This window comes from Centropristis striata, chromosome 3 (genome assembly GCF_030273125.1).
Source record: "Centropristis striata isolate RG_2023a ecotype Rhode Island chromosome 3, C.striata_1.0, whole genome shotgun sequence".
Taxonomy (NCBI): domain Eukaryota; kingdom Metazoa; phylum Chordata; class Actinopteri; order Perciformes; family Serranidae; genus Centropristis; species Centropristis striata.
Genome location: NC_081519.1, coordinates 32,676,572 through 32,693,711, shown reverse-complemented (window position 1 = coordinate 32,693,711; position 17,140 = coordinate 32,676,572). Strand labels below are relative to the sequence as shown.

The 17,140-nt window shown below is 37.2% G+C and overlaps 2 protein-coding genes across 4 annotated transcripts in view; both read left to right on the top strand.

Annotated features, from left to right (window-relative positions):
• LOC131968298 (butyrophilin-like protein 2) overlaps window positions 1-7,742 on the top strand; it is a 28,490-nt gene extending 20,748 nt beyond the window's left edge. The window contains exons 7-9 of one of the 3 annotated variants that reach the window (XM_059329114.1): window positions 451-555; window positions 709-811; window positions 7,628-7,742. In XM_059329114.1, the coding sequence (XP_059185097.1) occupies window positions 451-555; window positions 709-788 (185 nt within the window). In that variant the 3' untranslated portion in view covers window positions 789-811; window positions 7,628-7,742. Of the gene's footprint in view, window positions 1-450; window positions 556-708; window positions 865-3,025; window positions 3,172-7,627 lie in introns of those variants that run through there. The other 2 variants (XM_059329113.1, XM_059329112.1) reach the window with 2 other exon arrangements.
• On the top strand, window positions 3,993-16,539 carry LOC131968096 (uncharacterized). The gene is made up of 6 exons (XM_059328841.1): window positions 3,993-4,113; window positions 7,628-7,798; window positions 9,343-9,660; window positions 13,356-13,508; window positions 13,735-13,794; window positions 16,192-16,539. The coding sequence occupies exons 1-6, from the start codon at window positions 3,993-3,995 to the stop codon at window positions 16,335-16,337; spliced, it is 969 nt and encodes a 322-aa protein (XP_059184824.1). The 3' UTR covers window positions 16,338-16,539.
• The last annotated feature ends 601 nt before the right edge of the window (window positions 16,540-17,140 follow it).

Below are 17,140 nucleotides of genomic sequence, written 5' to 3'. Positions count from 1 at the left end.
TATTTCATGATACTCAGCCCTGTGGAGACAAACTCACATCACACAGTCCTACAGGTGACTGGTAGAGAGTGACGTCATCAAACCAGGACTCACCTGGGATCTTTTCCTCTGATCTGTCTTTTAAAAATAATGTCTGAGAGGAAAGTCTCATTTAGTTAAACACCTGCTGCCTTGAATCATCTCTCTTTGTCTCCTCCTCGCTTCCTTCAGCTCCTATCTCCCATGGGTGGAACTAAGACGAGAGGAGAGGAGGCGAGGAAAGGCTTCAAGGAGAGGAGGCGAGGAAAGGAATGGAGGACGTACAAACTGGGAGTTGTGAAAAAGGCGTCTGGTTTCAGGAGCATGAACTCCTTCAGTTGTTCTCTTTGTGTCAACTGTGATGTTCAACCTGCTGTTTATGATTTACAGTTTAATTCTGAGAGTCACTGAAACTTTTCTCTTCTGTTTCAGAGTCAAACACTGGATGGGTCGTTGGTTTAGTTGTTTCTCTTGGCGCTGTCGTCATTCTAGTTGGGGTTGTAATCAAGTTTTACATCACACTAAAAAGTCTTAAAGGTGAGTGTAACTAATGTTTAGTATGAACATATTAATCATCTTCTGTCTCTGTTTCTGGTGTTTTCTCTCCTCAGTCGTGCAGCAGTCTGTTGGCTCGGATCAGGTCAGCTGTGATTTTCTTGTTTTCTTCTCATTTTGTTTTCCTTCCTGCAGACGACAAGAAGAGACGACCGCTGGATGACTGCAGTCAGTCAGAGAAGCTGCAGGATCCAGAAACTCCACGTGAGCTGTGAACAACATCTCTCCATCGTTTCAGGTTTGACCGCAGCTCTTTTAACCACCTCGTCTTCTTCTGCAGCAGCTTAACTCCACCGTATATTCACAGAACAGTCGTGGATGGAAGTGCACGTTACTTTGCACTTTATTATGCTGGTTTTAAGGGGAAATTTCATAATTTTATTTTATATTTTTATGTTCTAATTATCTTCTGCAAGAACATTATTCTGTAGTACATGAATGAAAAAGCTGGAGCTCCATAGAAAACTGAGTTAAAAAGGGACGTGATATAAGGAATATATCCTCGATTAGTCATTTCATTTATTATAATCCTTCATAAAACTTTCTGAAAATTCTACACTGCACTAAAATTTGAATCTAACTGTAAAAAATAGAGAGAGACAGAACACAAACAGTCAAGCAGTTTAATTCTGAGCTGATTTCAGCTGCATCAGACGAACTGTTGACAGATTTTCCCCTGAACAGTGTTTCTTCAGTCATAAAGCTCCCTCTGCTGGCAGAATGTGGAAGCTGACAGAGGACATCCTCAGGTCGACACCTCAACCCTAAATTCCACTGAATGCGTAACGGCTGCAGATCGTCGCACAGCCATCCGTCAGCCCTCGCAACATTTGTGCAGAGTTTCTATTTTTGACTGACGACGGAGCACGGCGCATCAATTCAGCACAGAGCAGATCGTTCGGGACAGGAAGTCGTGCACAGACACAAAATAAAACACCTGGTATATTTTCAAAATAAAATACCTTGGGTTAGGGTTAGGGTTAGGTTAAAATTGTGTTTCTGAAGGACAAATCAGGAAAAAGTGTACTTTGTTTGAGAGCTCTCTGTCACTCTTGCGAGATCTAGTGTTGTGAATTAATTTGAAGATATCAGACATCTAGCAGTTCAAAAATGGCTCACATATGATTTGACAAACAGTCACAGTCTCTGTCCAGGAAACTCCTGCTTGATTTAAGATAAGAGCAGCTCTGATTTAGGAAATCCCACTGCAACATTTGGAACAAAACAGGAAATCATGAGACCTGACGCACGAACATGTCTTTTGTCCTGACTTGACACTTAATTACAGATAAATTACAGGCTTATGAAACAGTATCAGTTTTTATAACTGATCTGAGTGTGGAATACATTTCTGGGTTTAAGTTTTGTATTTTTAAGTTGAAACAAAATGACCAATAGAATATAAGAACCAGTGTCGTTTCTCTGCATCACTTGTAGCTGTGTTGTTTACTGTTTAGAAACTTGAGCTCAGTGTATAAAATGAGCTGCTGTGACCTCTAGGATAATAACAGCCTCATGACACTTTACAGCCACCAACTAGAGACCTAGAGCATTCAGAGGATGTGTAGCTTTCCACACTATCCATCTATAAAAGCAAGAAGCGTGTGTGTGTGTATGTGTGTCTAGGGCATATCTCTCTGACCGTTAGTCAGACTGACCTCAGATTTCGTATGTGGCTTGTGCATGGCATGAAGGTGTGCATCCTCGATTTTGAAGATTTTTGAATTAATTTTCCAAAATATCATTATTTACATAGGGCGTGTTGCGGCATTGCACTGTTTCTGATCAGATGCCTTTTAGGGGAGCTCCGCCCCATTGTGTGATAGGCCTACACCTGGTCAGTAACACAATTCACTCTGGATTTACACCCTGACTCATCTCATCTGTAAGTCTATTTAGCCTACCTATCCATCGGAGTTTTAAAGTGTGCTACAAAGTTCGATTTTCCAATAATATTAGAATAGTTTCCAGCAAATATCAATGTTCAATGTGTATGTGCTGGATGGTGTGGTACCTTTATGAAAAGTAAGTGTTTTATGGAGTTGCAGATGTTGTTTTGTGGCGTGTAATGTACAAATGCATACTTCCTACGGGCACTGCACTATTATTCACAATAAGAGGGTTTCTCAGCAGGAAACACAACAGAGAAATCTCCAAAATGTCTGAAGTTTTGAAATCAAATCACAGCATGGATTTCTCTGTTGTTCCAAAGGTCTTGGTGCACTGATGTAATAATCTGGAGGGTTTTTGTCCATTTTTATGCATTCTTAATATTACAAAATTGCCTATTTCAGCATGTGTTGAACAAACGTTTGATAAACCCCAAAATTGCAACTTATGGGGCATAGTTGAACATGAAAAGGACTTCAGAAAGCCAGACATTAATGTTCTGAACCATTAAACACCTTAATAGGTTCCATTGATTGATTAATTAAGTCATTTTATATTACAGATTTATGACCAGAACATCTCTGAGTTGCATCGCAAGTCAGTAAGGACGTGAAGTGACCCTTTTCCTCCAAATCAACCACAAGTGTTGCAACAGATCCTGTTTTCTATGCTCATATTTCCCGGATATTAAACATGGCTGTACTTCAGCTTCACTGAGTGTGTTATGATATTACTGAAGAGGCTAAGATAACACAAGGAAACATATTTCCTGTAAAGGATTAATAAAGGATCTATCTATCCAATAGTTGCCTGGATTCAATGCGGGCTTTCCACTTACACAATTTTACCTCTCACATTCAGAATTTTTGTGGATGTGAGGTAAAATTGTGAATGTGAGAGGTATTTTTTGTGGATGCGAGAGGAAAGAATGAATTACGGCCCTTCATACATTTTTCACAGGACACGTGTGTTCTGAACATTCTGACATAAAAATGAAATATTTCTGGGGACAAATCAGGAGAAAACTAACTTTGTTTGAGACCTGTCACTGTCTCAGCAACAGATCTGGTAACAGGATAATGAGATGCTGACCAAGTCTTATGAGATCAGATAGCATTCGCCAAACTGTCAAACCTTTTCCGAAGTCCTAGCTAACTGATTTTGTGACTGTTAGCTGTGTAAATATCACCAAAGTTAATAGTGGACCCATATTGTTCACAGGCCACATGTCTTCTAAAGAGTCTGACACAAAAATTGCTTTTCTGAAGGACAAGTCAGGAAAAAGTGTACTTTGTTTGAGAGCTCTCTGTCACTCTTGCGAGACTTAGCAACAGCATTAGGATAGAGATTCTCCCAAAGTGAGAACATATAGCGTTCGCTGCTGCATCCAGAACGTTTACAAGCGTCCTAACTAACTAGTTTTTATATTGCTAAATGTGACTGTAAGTCTGTTAGTTGCTTAAATATATAATGTAAGCAAAATAAAACTAAAATAATTGATTCTTGACATTTTCAATACTTCCAAACGAATGGCGGGAGAGGTGACCCCGCCCACTGAGGTGTTGACGGTTTCACAGCATGGCGAGGCTTGTGATGCACCACCTCCCTTCTCTCCAGTATCTGGCTTGATGAAAACTTCAGAAACCGAAAGTGTTTCAGATCAGCCAACCAGGCAGCGAGGAGGAGCTCCAGCTGAGTTATAAAGAGATGCTGTGACGTTAAACTGATGTTTAGTCCCTCGGACGACTTCGAGAGCCATGAAGCTGCTTCCTGTCGTGTGTCTCTGTTTCCTGACTCTGTCTGGAAAAAACTCTGCTGATGCAAATGGTCAGAAAATTTATATTTTACTGCATTTTGTAACTTTGTTTAATTTAAAAAGGCTGAAGAATCTGTCGACATGCAGTGAAGCTGATTAATAACTAGGCTGCTGATAATGAGCACGGATCAATAGTATTGATTAAATGATTACATCATCATTCTGATCAATTACAGCCGTAATAATAATAATGATTTTTTATTTTATTTTATTTATCATTTATTTATTTCTCGAGGAATCATTGAGGGCAACCTCTCTTTACAATGATGTCGAGAGCAAAGAGAAAACATAATGAAAGAACAAACAACACAGACAAAACACTTGAAAAACATTAAAACAGTTACAGTGAAAGGCAGAGTTGTTATCGGTTATCATAGTTTTAAACTGGCCATTAGTTATAATTGTTTTGAGTTTGAGTGAATGTTGTAGATGTTCCAGGTAGATGCAGCAGAAAAACTGAAAGCAGTTTTTCCAAGTTCAGTATTTGTCTGGGTAACATTGAGCACTAATCAATCACCAGAGCGTGTGGGATAATTACTCTGTGACCAGTTTAGTAAAGTTCTGAGGTATGGTGGCATGATGCCTATCAAGACTTTATAAATGAAAATGAACGAATACAGTTTATTTGTATAGTGCTTTAAAAGCTTCTCAAATACACTTTACATAAAAAAGAAGGAAGAAACAGTTTAAACAGAATCAGAATAAGTTCAGAACTCAAAGCGTGTGAGGAGGATGGATGGTTGATGGTGTTAAAGGAAGCACTGAGGTCAAGTAAAACGAGGATGTGGAGGGAGTGGGCATCAGAAGAGAGCAGGAGTCACTGGTGACTTTGATAGGGCCGTTTCTGTGCTTTCTTATTTCATCTGTACTTTGTTCAGGAGATGCAAAACCTTGTGGGGTTAATACGTTTATAGGTGTGTGTGTTTGTGTGTGTGTGTGTGTGCGCGCGCGTGCACCATAGTATTTCCGAGAAACTCTTCAGATTGCATCCTGAACTGAACCTTGTTTTTTCTATAAACTCAAGTAAAGGCAAATATTGAACTTTTTACTCCACTACATTTAGCTGACAGCTTTAGTTAATTTTCAGTTAAAGATTTAAAATGAAATACATGATCAATGTTAAATTATTATTTTAAAAATAAAGCACATAACAGTATATTAAGTAGTTAAAATGAGCCCTATACCTTGACAACAGTAAAATTCTGCTTACATAAATGCATTTATATGTTTAGCCTCTATATTTTACTATTTCTCATTATTTAATTTTAATTACAATTTAATTAAATTTTATTTTCCTTTCAGTTTTATTATATTTTTAGATTTTATTCTAGTATTATAGCTTCTGCAATAATTCATGTCTCAGACTCTAACTTGATTTTCTTTCTGCATATTTTCTGTATAATTATCTGTATAATATCACAGTCAGATATTATACAATTTCTGCATCGCAGTTTCAGAGAAACCACAAACTGAAATCAACAGTTTTATTGATGTTTAATCCCTTTTTTTCCTCCAGCTGCTCTGTCTTCAGATACAGTTGACTGTGACTCTAAACTGTATCCGGTATATTCAGATCATTTTCAAACTCTCTGTCCCTGTAAATCACCTTGTTGGCCTCAGTGGTCGATGGCTGGCTTTGTTGGGCTTTATTTGTCATTCTTCTGGAAAATGTTATCACAAAACATATGTTATATGTTTGTTTTAACATCTGATTTAATGAGACCAAGTTAAATAATCAGTATAATGCATACTGTATTTAAAGTTTAGGTAAGGTGCTGGAAGCTCTCTCTCTCTCTCTCAGTTTCTCAGTTTCTCTCTCTCTCTCTCCCTCTCTCTCAAACAGCTAACTGTATTTGGCTTCGTTCCTACTGGAGCAGTGTTGTTAGCTAGCAGGTGTTTATTCTGGCAGGGAAATAAAAGTCATAGTAGGAATCTTACACGCTAAATGGTAAATGGAGTGCACTTATGTAGCGCTCATACTGGTGGCCGAGGCTATCCTACAACGGTGCCACCTGCCACCATTGGGAATTCATTCACACACTGATGAACGCAGCATTGGGAGCAATTTGGGGTTCAGTATCTTGCTCAAGGATACTTTGACATGTAGGCTGCCACGGTCAGGGATTGAACCAACGACCTTCTGATCAGTGGGCGACCGATCTATCAACTGAGCCACAGCCGCTCGTAACATGGAAGCTTTTCTGTAACTCTTCCAACAGCTCAGCTGAACAAAGGCAGATTTTTATTTTTTAAGTGGGATTGAATGAGGCACTCAGTCACTTTATTACTGAGTAGATGGCGGTCGGCACGCCCTTCAGTTTGGAGGAAGTACTGCTGTAGACGGGGCAGCAGCCAATCTATATGAGCCACCTGAAAAGATACATATCAGTTTCAGTATTATGTTATATTTAGATTATTTTCACCACTTTACCTTGCTGTTAGACAGCCCTGTTTATGTTTATGTGGGGGGAACTAAAGCCATCATCTATTCTCTATTTAAAGTCACCAGACTCCTTTGACAAATACAATAATTTTACCTGACAGAACACAGGAGTTTCTGGTCTACTGCTGTTACTTTGTTTGTGTTATTGTGTGACTTTGGTGTTTTAACCCTCTGAGAACAACATGGTGCCACTTTTGTAGTTTTTATTAAGGGGATTGCAGATTGTCTTTAGGGGGAGACAGCAGGTCAACAGTAGATGTCTCATAGAAGTGATGAACATCATCTGAAATCTGGAACCTGAAGATTAATCTGAGATGCAGCTCAGCACTGTGTGTCAAGTTGTTCTGGTCATGAATCTGAAACAAACATTGTCTATTGGTTAGGCTCCTAATAAACTTTACAAGAGCACTTAGCATACTATGATTTAAATATATGAAGGCCAGTCTCTTTTTGCAGTAACGTATAGATTCATACCATTTGTTCAACACTTGTGCTAATTTTAACCATTTAACATTTTGACCCCTTGAGAGGTGAGAAAAAAAAGAGAAAAAACAATCCTTCAACATACCACCAGACCTTTAGTAACACCATTGAATCCACAAGAGTCTCAGCTTTACAGTCATACCTGATTTTTGCTGTTTACGGACCCCAGTATGTAGAAATATTCCCAGACAATAAGTGAGAATAACATTTTTCTACCACCAGATGAGATTCCTTTCATCTTCTAGTTTCATATGACATCAATATCTTTACTGTAGCCTTAAGACTGAGCCGGCTACAGCCTCTGAAAGACAAAAAGTCAGTAAAACAAACAAATAAGTATGAAGAGTAACTGTGGAGCCATTTCTCTAACCTGTAAATGTACTAATTAAAATACAAATTGTCTTTGTATCTTTCCCAACCAGGAGTCATCCACGTGAAAGAGGACAGTGATGTTGTTTTACCGTGTTCCCTCAGCACCAAGGAGAACATCGAGTTCAAGCTGTTTGACTGGAAGAAAGCTGCTCAGAAAGATGAACCTATGAAGGAGGTGTTCTTCTACGATGCAGGCGTCCATCACAACAATGGACGTGAAGGTCAGAGTGAGGAGTTCAAAGGTCGAGTCTCTCATTTTACAGAAGAGCTGAAACAAGGAAAAGCCTCCATAACCATCAGAAACACAAAGTTGACTGACAGTGGAGACTACACCTGTGTTTTTCCTCGTCTGCAGCCACCTCAGACATTCTAGATTGAACTTATTGTTGGTGAGTATTTTTATAAAACAGTTATAAAGACTCCTCCTCATTTACAGAGGAGACTGGTTCAAGAGCCCCAGACAGGCTCACGTTAAGTTGTCCACAAACCGTCCTCTAATGTGGGACAGAATTTGGGTCATTATCACGACGTGTTTGATCAGAGGAGATGTTGTGTTGCTCAGGATCAGTGTGTCGAGGACCCTCTCACAGCGAGGAGACCCTGCCAGATCTGTTTTCTGACTCTTTGACTGCGTCCAGGACCGACACAACCAGTCTCCTCTATAAATGTTGTAATAAAGTTTGTGAATCTGAAACAGTGGCTTCTTTTTTTTTTTTTTAGCATAATTCAGTCAAAAAAATATTTCTAACAAACAGGACCACTTATCTGCCAATCACTCGAACATAATTCTGTTTTCTTTTGTCTTTCAGAGCCCATCTTAACCCTTTGAAGCTTATCATAAATACAAACATTTATGCCTCTTTATATGCACCAACCTTTAATGTTTATAATTCTAAAACCACGAGGGACTGATACATGTTGAAAGCATCACTATAAAGGAGTTCCAGGACCTCAGGGGCGTGCCGCCTAGGAGTGGGGGGGGGGTTAGCCGCCGAGGCTTGTTCCCAGCTGCGCCTGGAAAGCTGGGAACGCACTGTGTCGGACCCTTGGGTTCTGGCTACAGTGTCAAAGGGGTACAAGATACAGTTTCGGCGGCGCCCCCCTCCTTTCTCCAGGGTTCGCATGACTTTTGTCAAGGACCCAACCCAGGCACAGGTACTATCGGGGGAAATTTCAACACTCCTCCAGAAGGAGGCCATAGTGGAGGTCGCTCCAGGCGAACAGCTCGCTGGATTTTACTCCACTTATTTCCTTGTACCGAAAAAGGATAGAACTCCTTCAGAACAGCAGATTGAATGTTTTAAACATTACATCATAAATAATCACATTACATCATAAATAATCAGAACGTCATTCGTAGTGAAACTAGCTTTGCCTCGTTCTGCAACATTTACACATTATTTTATCATATAATTTTATACCTTTTAGGATGCAATGTGTTATATTTTATAACAAGCTTTTTATAGCACTTTTAATGCAATAGATCATCAGAAAGAATCAACAGATGTTGAAAAAAAAGTTAAGAAAATTTAGTGTTGAATAAAAAAATGTGTGCTTCTGTTATAAGAGTCAGAAATAGTGTTTTCAGTGGTGATAGGTTACTTATTTTTTTTATTTTAAAATATTTTTTATGTTTTAAACATGGTTAAGGTGTGTTTGTGCTTTTATAGTTCTCTTTATTCACAAATTTGCTCGTATACAATCAGAGAAGGGGTAAATGAAGTTACAGTATTAAATGTAGAATACTGTACATTTTCTTTATGAGTTATTGTTCATATTGTGTTTACAGGTGCTTGTCCAAAACCATCTGTCAGAATATTTGATCAGACAAAGGATGGGGTGCTGCTGCAGTGTGAAGTTAATGGTACTTACCCAAAACCAGAACTCCAGTGGAAGGATAGCGCTGGAAACAATCTGACTGCTGGAGAGCCACAGGTCACAGAAATAACAGAAAAGGATGGTACACGCTACGATGTTACCCTCAAAATCACAGTGACCAGGAGTGACTACTTCAGATGCGTTGCCACACAACCTGAAATCTACAATCAGATTGCATCTGATAAGATCTATGCGTCTCCCAAGGGTGAGATTATTTTTTGTGATTTTTTGATAGTTTATAAATGCAATTGTTGATGTTTATAGTTTTTCAAAAAAGGTTTTCCAAAAAAATCAGCTGTGTTCAAGCAAAACACAAAGCAAATTGTGATAAAGATATCTGCACAAGTTTAAAAATCACACTTATAGTGAGGGGGCTTAACGGTGGTGTAGTTGTTAGCACTCTTGCCTCACAGCAAGTGATTCTCTTCTGTGTGGAGTTTGCGTATTCTCCCCGTGTCGGCGAGGGTTCTCACTGGGTACTCCGGCTTCCTCCCACAGTCCAAAAACATGCAGCTCAGGTTTAATTGGTGACTCTTAATTGCCCGTAAGTGTGTATGAGAGCGTGATTGTCTGTCTCTATGTGTCAGCCCTGCGACAGTCTAGAGACCTGTCCAGGGTTAGGGTCAAGGTTATTTGCTTTTCGCCCAATGTCAGCTGGGATCTGCTCCAGCACCCCGTGACCCAAGTGCGGATAAGCGGCGAAGGATAATGAATGAATGACTTATAGCGAGACCACTTCATTAATCTGCAGAGATGAGAGAAAGAATGAGAGTTTTTCTGGATGGAAATGACAGGACAGTTTGTGTAAAAGTTTGAGATCAGTCTGATCTTTTACAGAAACACAGGTTCCTCACTCTCTGTCCTGTAGCTACATCTGTGTTGTCAGTATAATCTCAAACTGCAAATACACAGCAACACTACTTTGTATTTGGTCTGAATTCACTTTTTAGAGCTTTAAACACTAATACAACATGTGCAGTACATTATATTGTCTCATTTACTGTTTTCAAACACTTTTCAGAGGAAAGTTTTGAGAACATAAATGTTAAACACTTAGAAGTGTGTTGACGTTCATAGTATAAAACTCAATCTTTTCCATATTACTCTGTAAAAGAACCAGAATGTTAAACCAGCTGTTGTTTTCTTCTCTGTCCTGCACAGACTGAAGGTCAGCTCTGATTCTGGGCTGCTTTTCTCTAAAGTTTGTTTCTACTTTCATGATGACAAAAAGCAGAAAACAAGGCTGCAGTGTTTTCTGCTCTAACTCACAGAATACTTTGGGAATGAAATCAGTTTCACAGTCAGTTGAGCTTGTTGTCAGAAATATGAGTAGAAACTAACTCCTACATGTTACTGTGGAGTATCTGACTGAACAGTGAGCTGATAAATACTGTTCATTATATTTTACACAACAATATAATATAGATCAAAGTTATGTCAGTTATAATGTCACACTTAATGGCTCAGTTGTGTCTGTGAGGCAGAATATTTCCCTCTGAGGTTAACAAGTTATCATTACACCACAATATTAAAAAACAGATGAATTTGTGATTTTAGTCACACACACATATATATATATATATATATATATATATACACACACACACACATATATATATATATATATATATATATATATATATATATATATATATAAACTGAAACTAAAAACTAGGACCATGCTTTTACTGACTCTAAATCTATACAAAGATAGTTCCAGAAGTTCATAAATGACCTTAAGTAAAAAAAAAATAGGGAAAAATTAGAAGCTACAATTTTCAAATATTAATGATAATTTTATAATTGTAGTAATTCTGACTGTTTAGACCAACAGAAACTGATGATATCTTCTGAATGGATTTTAGGGTGAAAGATGAATTTAAATTCAGAAATCTTGACCGTACCTGTTGTTTCACAGCACAATAAATCTTCAAAATCCAAAAATGAAAAGTTAACTCCAGATTATTTTATTTTTAAATGTGTGTTGAGCGATCTGAAAAAGTTTCTCAGTCGATTCTGTTGAGAAATGCATTGAGAAAACCTTTAAAATTAAATTATCTGACTCCAACAGTAAATCCTCACCTATTTATCTGCGTAGATCGTTTGATGGGGAATGATGAGCAGGAGACGTCCAAGTTCTCAGTTTAACATAATTTTATTACGTCAAGAAATTTGCAGTTACAGAGTCTCTGGGTTCAAACATCACTTCCCTGATTTACATGATTAAGGCGGATCAGTTCATGAGGTCTGACCCCCTTTCTGTCCCTCGAACCCTTTTTTATATCCTAACAATGTTTTACCAATGATGTAGGTAGAACTCTCCAGAAGGTGCTCCCCTCTTGAACCGTTGATTCGTCAGTTTTAATAAATATTGTGGACACGTCATGTCGCCAAGCAGAGAAGACAGTTATCTCTTCTTCTCAGCACACCGTGTCCATAACCTGACCTGTTCCCAAAACATTCAACACAACCTCCAGCCATGTTATGACTTGCTGAGATATTAGTGGAGACTCAGATTTTGCAATGTTCTCATAACATATAAAACATAAAATATATATTTTTGTGATGATAGAATCTTACTAAGTTTAAGCAGATGGAATATATGTATTTAGTTTTGATGTATCTAGAGTAATCATAGTTTAAAACAATATTAGCACATGATCATTGTATCAAAACTATCTTACATAATTAATCTATAAATGCATAGAGAGGGCACACACACAGTTAGTGAATTACGCATACATAGTGACCTAATCAATCAGATAGTGATCCCCATACACAGAGACAGAAAACAGAGACAGAATAACAGATTATTTCTAACAATTCACGTGTTCTCAAATATTAATCCAGACTTGTGGGGAAAATAAGACGTAGAAAAAACGATATATTTGATTTAAAACTCAAGATAAACAAATTATAAACATGTAAAATACTCAGATGTATAAATGGAGAGCAGTGAAGAGGATTAGTTGGGCTGGAACAGTTGAGATGTCTAAAACATAAATAAAACAGAGTGCAATCATTTTCTCATTTTTGGAATTAAGTTTGTCGTTAATGTTATAGAGTTAATAGAGAATAATCTGACATGATAAACAAGCTTCTAGTGTTCAAGCTTCAAGCTCCACTTGTCAAACTGTGATGATGAAAACATGAACCAACAAACATCAAAACACAATAAATACACATTAAAATGTTAAAAAAAGGTCCAGAATTATTTTGAATTTAGTGAAATTCTTTATTCATGAATGTTCGACTAATGACCCAGTTATATTTCCCTCTCACTCTAAACTACGTGATATATTATTATTATACAATTAAAATATTCCTGCGTTTATTCATAAAGAAATAATTAACTGATTAAAACCTTCTGTATGTTACAAAGTGTTTGTAGCTGAGTTAACATTTCCCTTGACCTGTTAAAACGTATTTATTGTCAGTTATTCTGCAGCTCGTGATGCTGAAATAACTTCCATGTTTGTTTTGTTGATTTTTTCAGATCTGTGTTGTTGTCTTTTTAAGGTTGGACTCAGTAGAGAGAAATATTGATTATTATTTTAAGATTACCTAGAATTAATCATCTTCAAAATGCTTTTCTTGTGATAACAAGATTACTAATAAATAATTACTAAACATCTGGACAAACATACATTCTCTGTAACTCTGGCAAAGAGAAAAAATCTCATAATTTCATCCATTCTACACAAAACCACCAGAGATACTCAGGTTGTTTCCCCTGGGGGCCACTTTTGTAAAATGACAGGAGGCCAGCAGCCAGTTAATAAACAAACATAAATATTTACCAGATAAAATTAATAATTATAAGATGTCTTTAATTGTTTTGTGTGGTTTGTGTGCTGTAGTTTTATTTGTGTGTTGTATTTGTTTTTTGTCCAATTGCAGTGAAGAACAGATTCCCCACATGGATAATCGTAGGGTTGGTTCTCGGATTGGTGCTTTCTGTAGTGGCTGTTGTAGCTTGTTTCAAACTCAGCAGAAAATCAAAATATGTCAAAGCTACGGTAAGTTTATACAGAGAGCCACCGACTTGTAAAAGTAAGTTACCGTCAGAGTTCAGCCTGTTCAGGATGAATGTTCAGGAGATCTCAGGGTTCGTCTGTAAAAACTATTCAGACAGAATCTTTAGTCAACCTTCACTGTTAATGGTTTGACAACAGACTTTTGAAAGATGGAACAAAATGAAGCTTTTATTGTGTGGGCCACAAAAATAATTTCTGTGTATTTAAAGTTGACTGTATCTAATATTTTCTTTTCTTTGCAGCAGGTCCTCATCATGAAGAAAATGTTTCATGTGACCTAGAACCTGGCATGACCCTAAAAGGTGAGCCATGATGATGATACCCATCTCTTCCTGTCCTTCCTGCTGGTCCAAGGAACTCTTTCATTCAGATCCTCACACCTTCAGGTCCACACACCTTCAGATAAACACACCTACAGATAAACACACCTTCAGATAAACACACCTTCAGATAAACACACCCTCCCTCTCACTAACTCTTCCAGTGAAACTGTCTGTCTCCTCCGTCCTGAGTCTCCAGCTACACTCTCCTCTGTAGCTCCTCTGTGGTGGAACCAGTTACCAAACTCTGATCTGCTGAGTCCCTCTCAACCTTTAAGACGAGACTAAAGACCCAGAGGCCGGTTGCATGAAGTATCATAAGTTTTCTCCTGAAATATGACACTAATAGTTTAGCTTTTCCTTCACTGAGGAACTTACTTCAGGCTGTTGAACAGACGACCGTTAGTTTACTCGTCGGCTAGCCCACCGTTATCCTTTCTCACATTCGGCCTGATAAGGTGCTAAAATGTCAGAAGAGAAGAAAAGAAAACCAAATTGTTCAGATGAGGAAAAAAATCCTACTTCTAGAAAAGAATTCAGTCAAAGAACAAAGTAAAAACTGAATTTGATCCAGAAATAACAGCAAACATGAAGAAACGAAGGTGGGAAGAAAAATGAAACTAAAATTAATTCAAGAAGTTGAGTTCAGGTCCATCCAAGAAAAAAAGAAAAAATAATCACAGGAAGGATTCCAACAAAACAGGAAGAATAAAGTAAAATAAAAATAAACGTAGTTACAGTTAAACATCAGTTTGACTATTTGTTGCTCTGTCCGAGTCCTCGGCCCGACTGCACAATGTTCTTTATCTCAAAGGAAATCTTTGTGCAGCTTTAAATGCTCAGTTGCTGGTTAGACTTACTGAGTGGGTTTGATAAAATAATATATAATAATAAAAAAATATCTAATATAAATAATTTGAGTTTAATCCTGAAGATAAAATATAAATAAAAACCAAATCTCAGAAAGACGATATGAAAAACGCCCAAAGCAGATCATCAACAAAACAATCTACAGCTTCCTAGTTGACTGCAAAGATTTGACAAACATTGTGTTCCACAGGGCTGTGTCTTGTTCTGTCTCTTCTGTTACTCAGGTCACTGCAACGCAGCACGATTGTTCAAATCTCTGCATCTTGCTTTTTATTGTTTTATCATATTTTAACTTGTTTCTGCACCGTATTTGTAATTTCTCTCTGTCACGCTGTTTTCTGAGAAAATTAGAAATGTAATTATCCACTGGACTGTCGTTAAACACAGTATTGTAGAGAAATGAATCTGATGAGGCAACACAGAAACTCAGCACAGTCAAAAGTAAACAGTGTGATAAGAAAACTTAAAAAAGGAACCTGATGAAAACTAAAGTGACTTGCAAGGTTTAGTTTTTTTTTAAAGATCATAATGATCACATCAAATTAAAATGTTCCTCCTCTGAATTAAACGTTATTCTGGAAAACAGATTCTGTGAACTGTGGCTGCGAATCCCCCCATTTTCTTTTTTCCTTTTCTTTTTTATTGCACTGAAGGAACTTATTAATGTTCCTATTTTGCCTTTTTCGGATGTAACATGAGCAGTGATTGTAATGGCTGCTTAGTTTTGACGTGTTTAAACTTGCTCACTTTGTCCCAAAAGCCTGGAAAGAAAAGAAGGCTGGTGGATAATTTCATTTAGATTTATTGTCTCTGTCTGGTTCAAAAAAGTTGGAAATAAATAAAAACAGAACTCAGAGAGTGTAAGGACAGAAAGCACTCTGTTTGATTTAGGTTTCAGAAAGGCTCCCGGCTGTTTTGGAGCCGGAGCTGTGTTCATGTTGAGGTTTGATGTCAGACAGAAGTGTCGACGTGTTCATCAGCTCAGTGGAGCTGCAGATCCAAAGGTCTGGACCCAGGCCAGCTCCCAGGAATATGTAATAATAATATGTTACATGTTTGTGTCTGAGAGTAAAGGGATCCTGTTACACACAGTGACTAAAGATTTGATTATGAAAGAAACGTTTGTGGACTTTCTGTTGTTGTGAAACGCTGCACTCTGCTCCTGGCTTGTTTAACGTTACAAGTCGTGTCGTGGTTATAAACATGACATGATAATTAAAAATGTTATGATAATTCTTTGTGAAAATCAGAAGAAGCTTGTGAAATGGAGGAATACTGGTTAACACTTCCTCTGAAATTGGTTTAAAGCTAATTATTCGCAGCGTGACTAAGGAATAAAAATAAATGTTTTAGGACCTCATGTCTGAAAAAGTTTGGACGCCTTGGAAAAAGTAATAAAAAGAGAATGTACTGATTTCCAAATCCTTTTAAAATTTCATTTGATTAAAACAGTACAAATAATTATGTGCTATGTTCTGAATTTGGCACATTTTTTTCTCGTTTTTTCAGTTTTACACAGCGTCCCAACTTTTTGGGACGCTGGAAGTGCCTTCAGAAGTCCAGCAGGGGGCGCCACCATCCGGCCCTATCTATCTCAAGACAAAATGAGACGACTTCTATGGAAGCCCATTTCAACAAGTTATGAAAATAAATAGTAAAACTTGGCACTTTTTCTGTCCTTTTTTGCCCGTATTAAGTCGAAATTATGAGATAAAAGTCAAAATAATGGGATAAATAAGTCAATATAATGAGATAAAAGTCAAAATTATGAGATAAAAAAAGTCAAAATAATGAGATAAAAAAAGGCAAATTTATGAGATAAAGTCAAAAATATGAAATAAAAAGTAAAAACTATGAGATTAAAAGTCAAAATTGTGAGATAAAAAGTCAAAATTGTGAGTTAAAAAGTCAAAATTCTGAGATAAAAACCGACTTGTGACTTTTTATCTGACTTTTATTGTCTCATAATTATAACTTTTTGTCTCATAATTTCGACTCAATATGGGCAACAACAAAAAAGGCCAAGTTTTCATTTTTATTTTTTATTTATTGATCTATTACCTTCTGGTGGCAACATTCTGGTGCCAATCTCTAGTTTCAAGTCTTCTCCGAGACAACATGGTGTTAATGTGATAATAATGGTCCCATGTAGAAGAAAATAGATGATAAAGAAGCTTATGACTCAGACATGAGTAACTGAACCTAAATGACTGTAAATATTTTGCTGCTGGAGTGTGAAGATGTTCTTAAAGCTGAGGCCGCTTCAATCAGAAACATCTTGTTTTGATTATTTTGACTGATATTGCAATTGTGAAGTGATTCACAGTATTAGTGGGATTCGTCATGAATGAATTTTCTTTATTTTTCAGCTATATAATTTACATCTTGAAAATCACATTTTTCTCCATAAATAAATCAGAGTCATTATTCTCATTGTTAGTCAAAAATACAATACCAT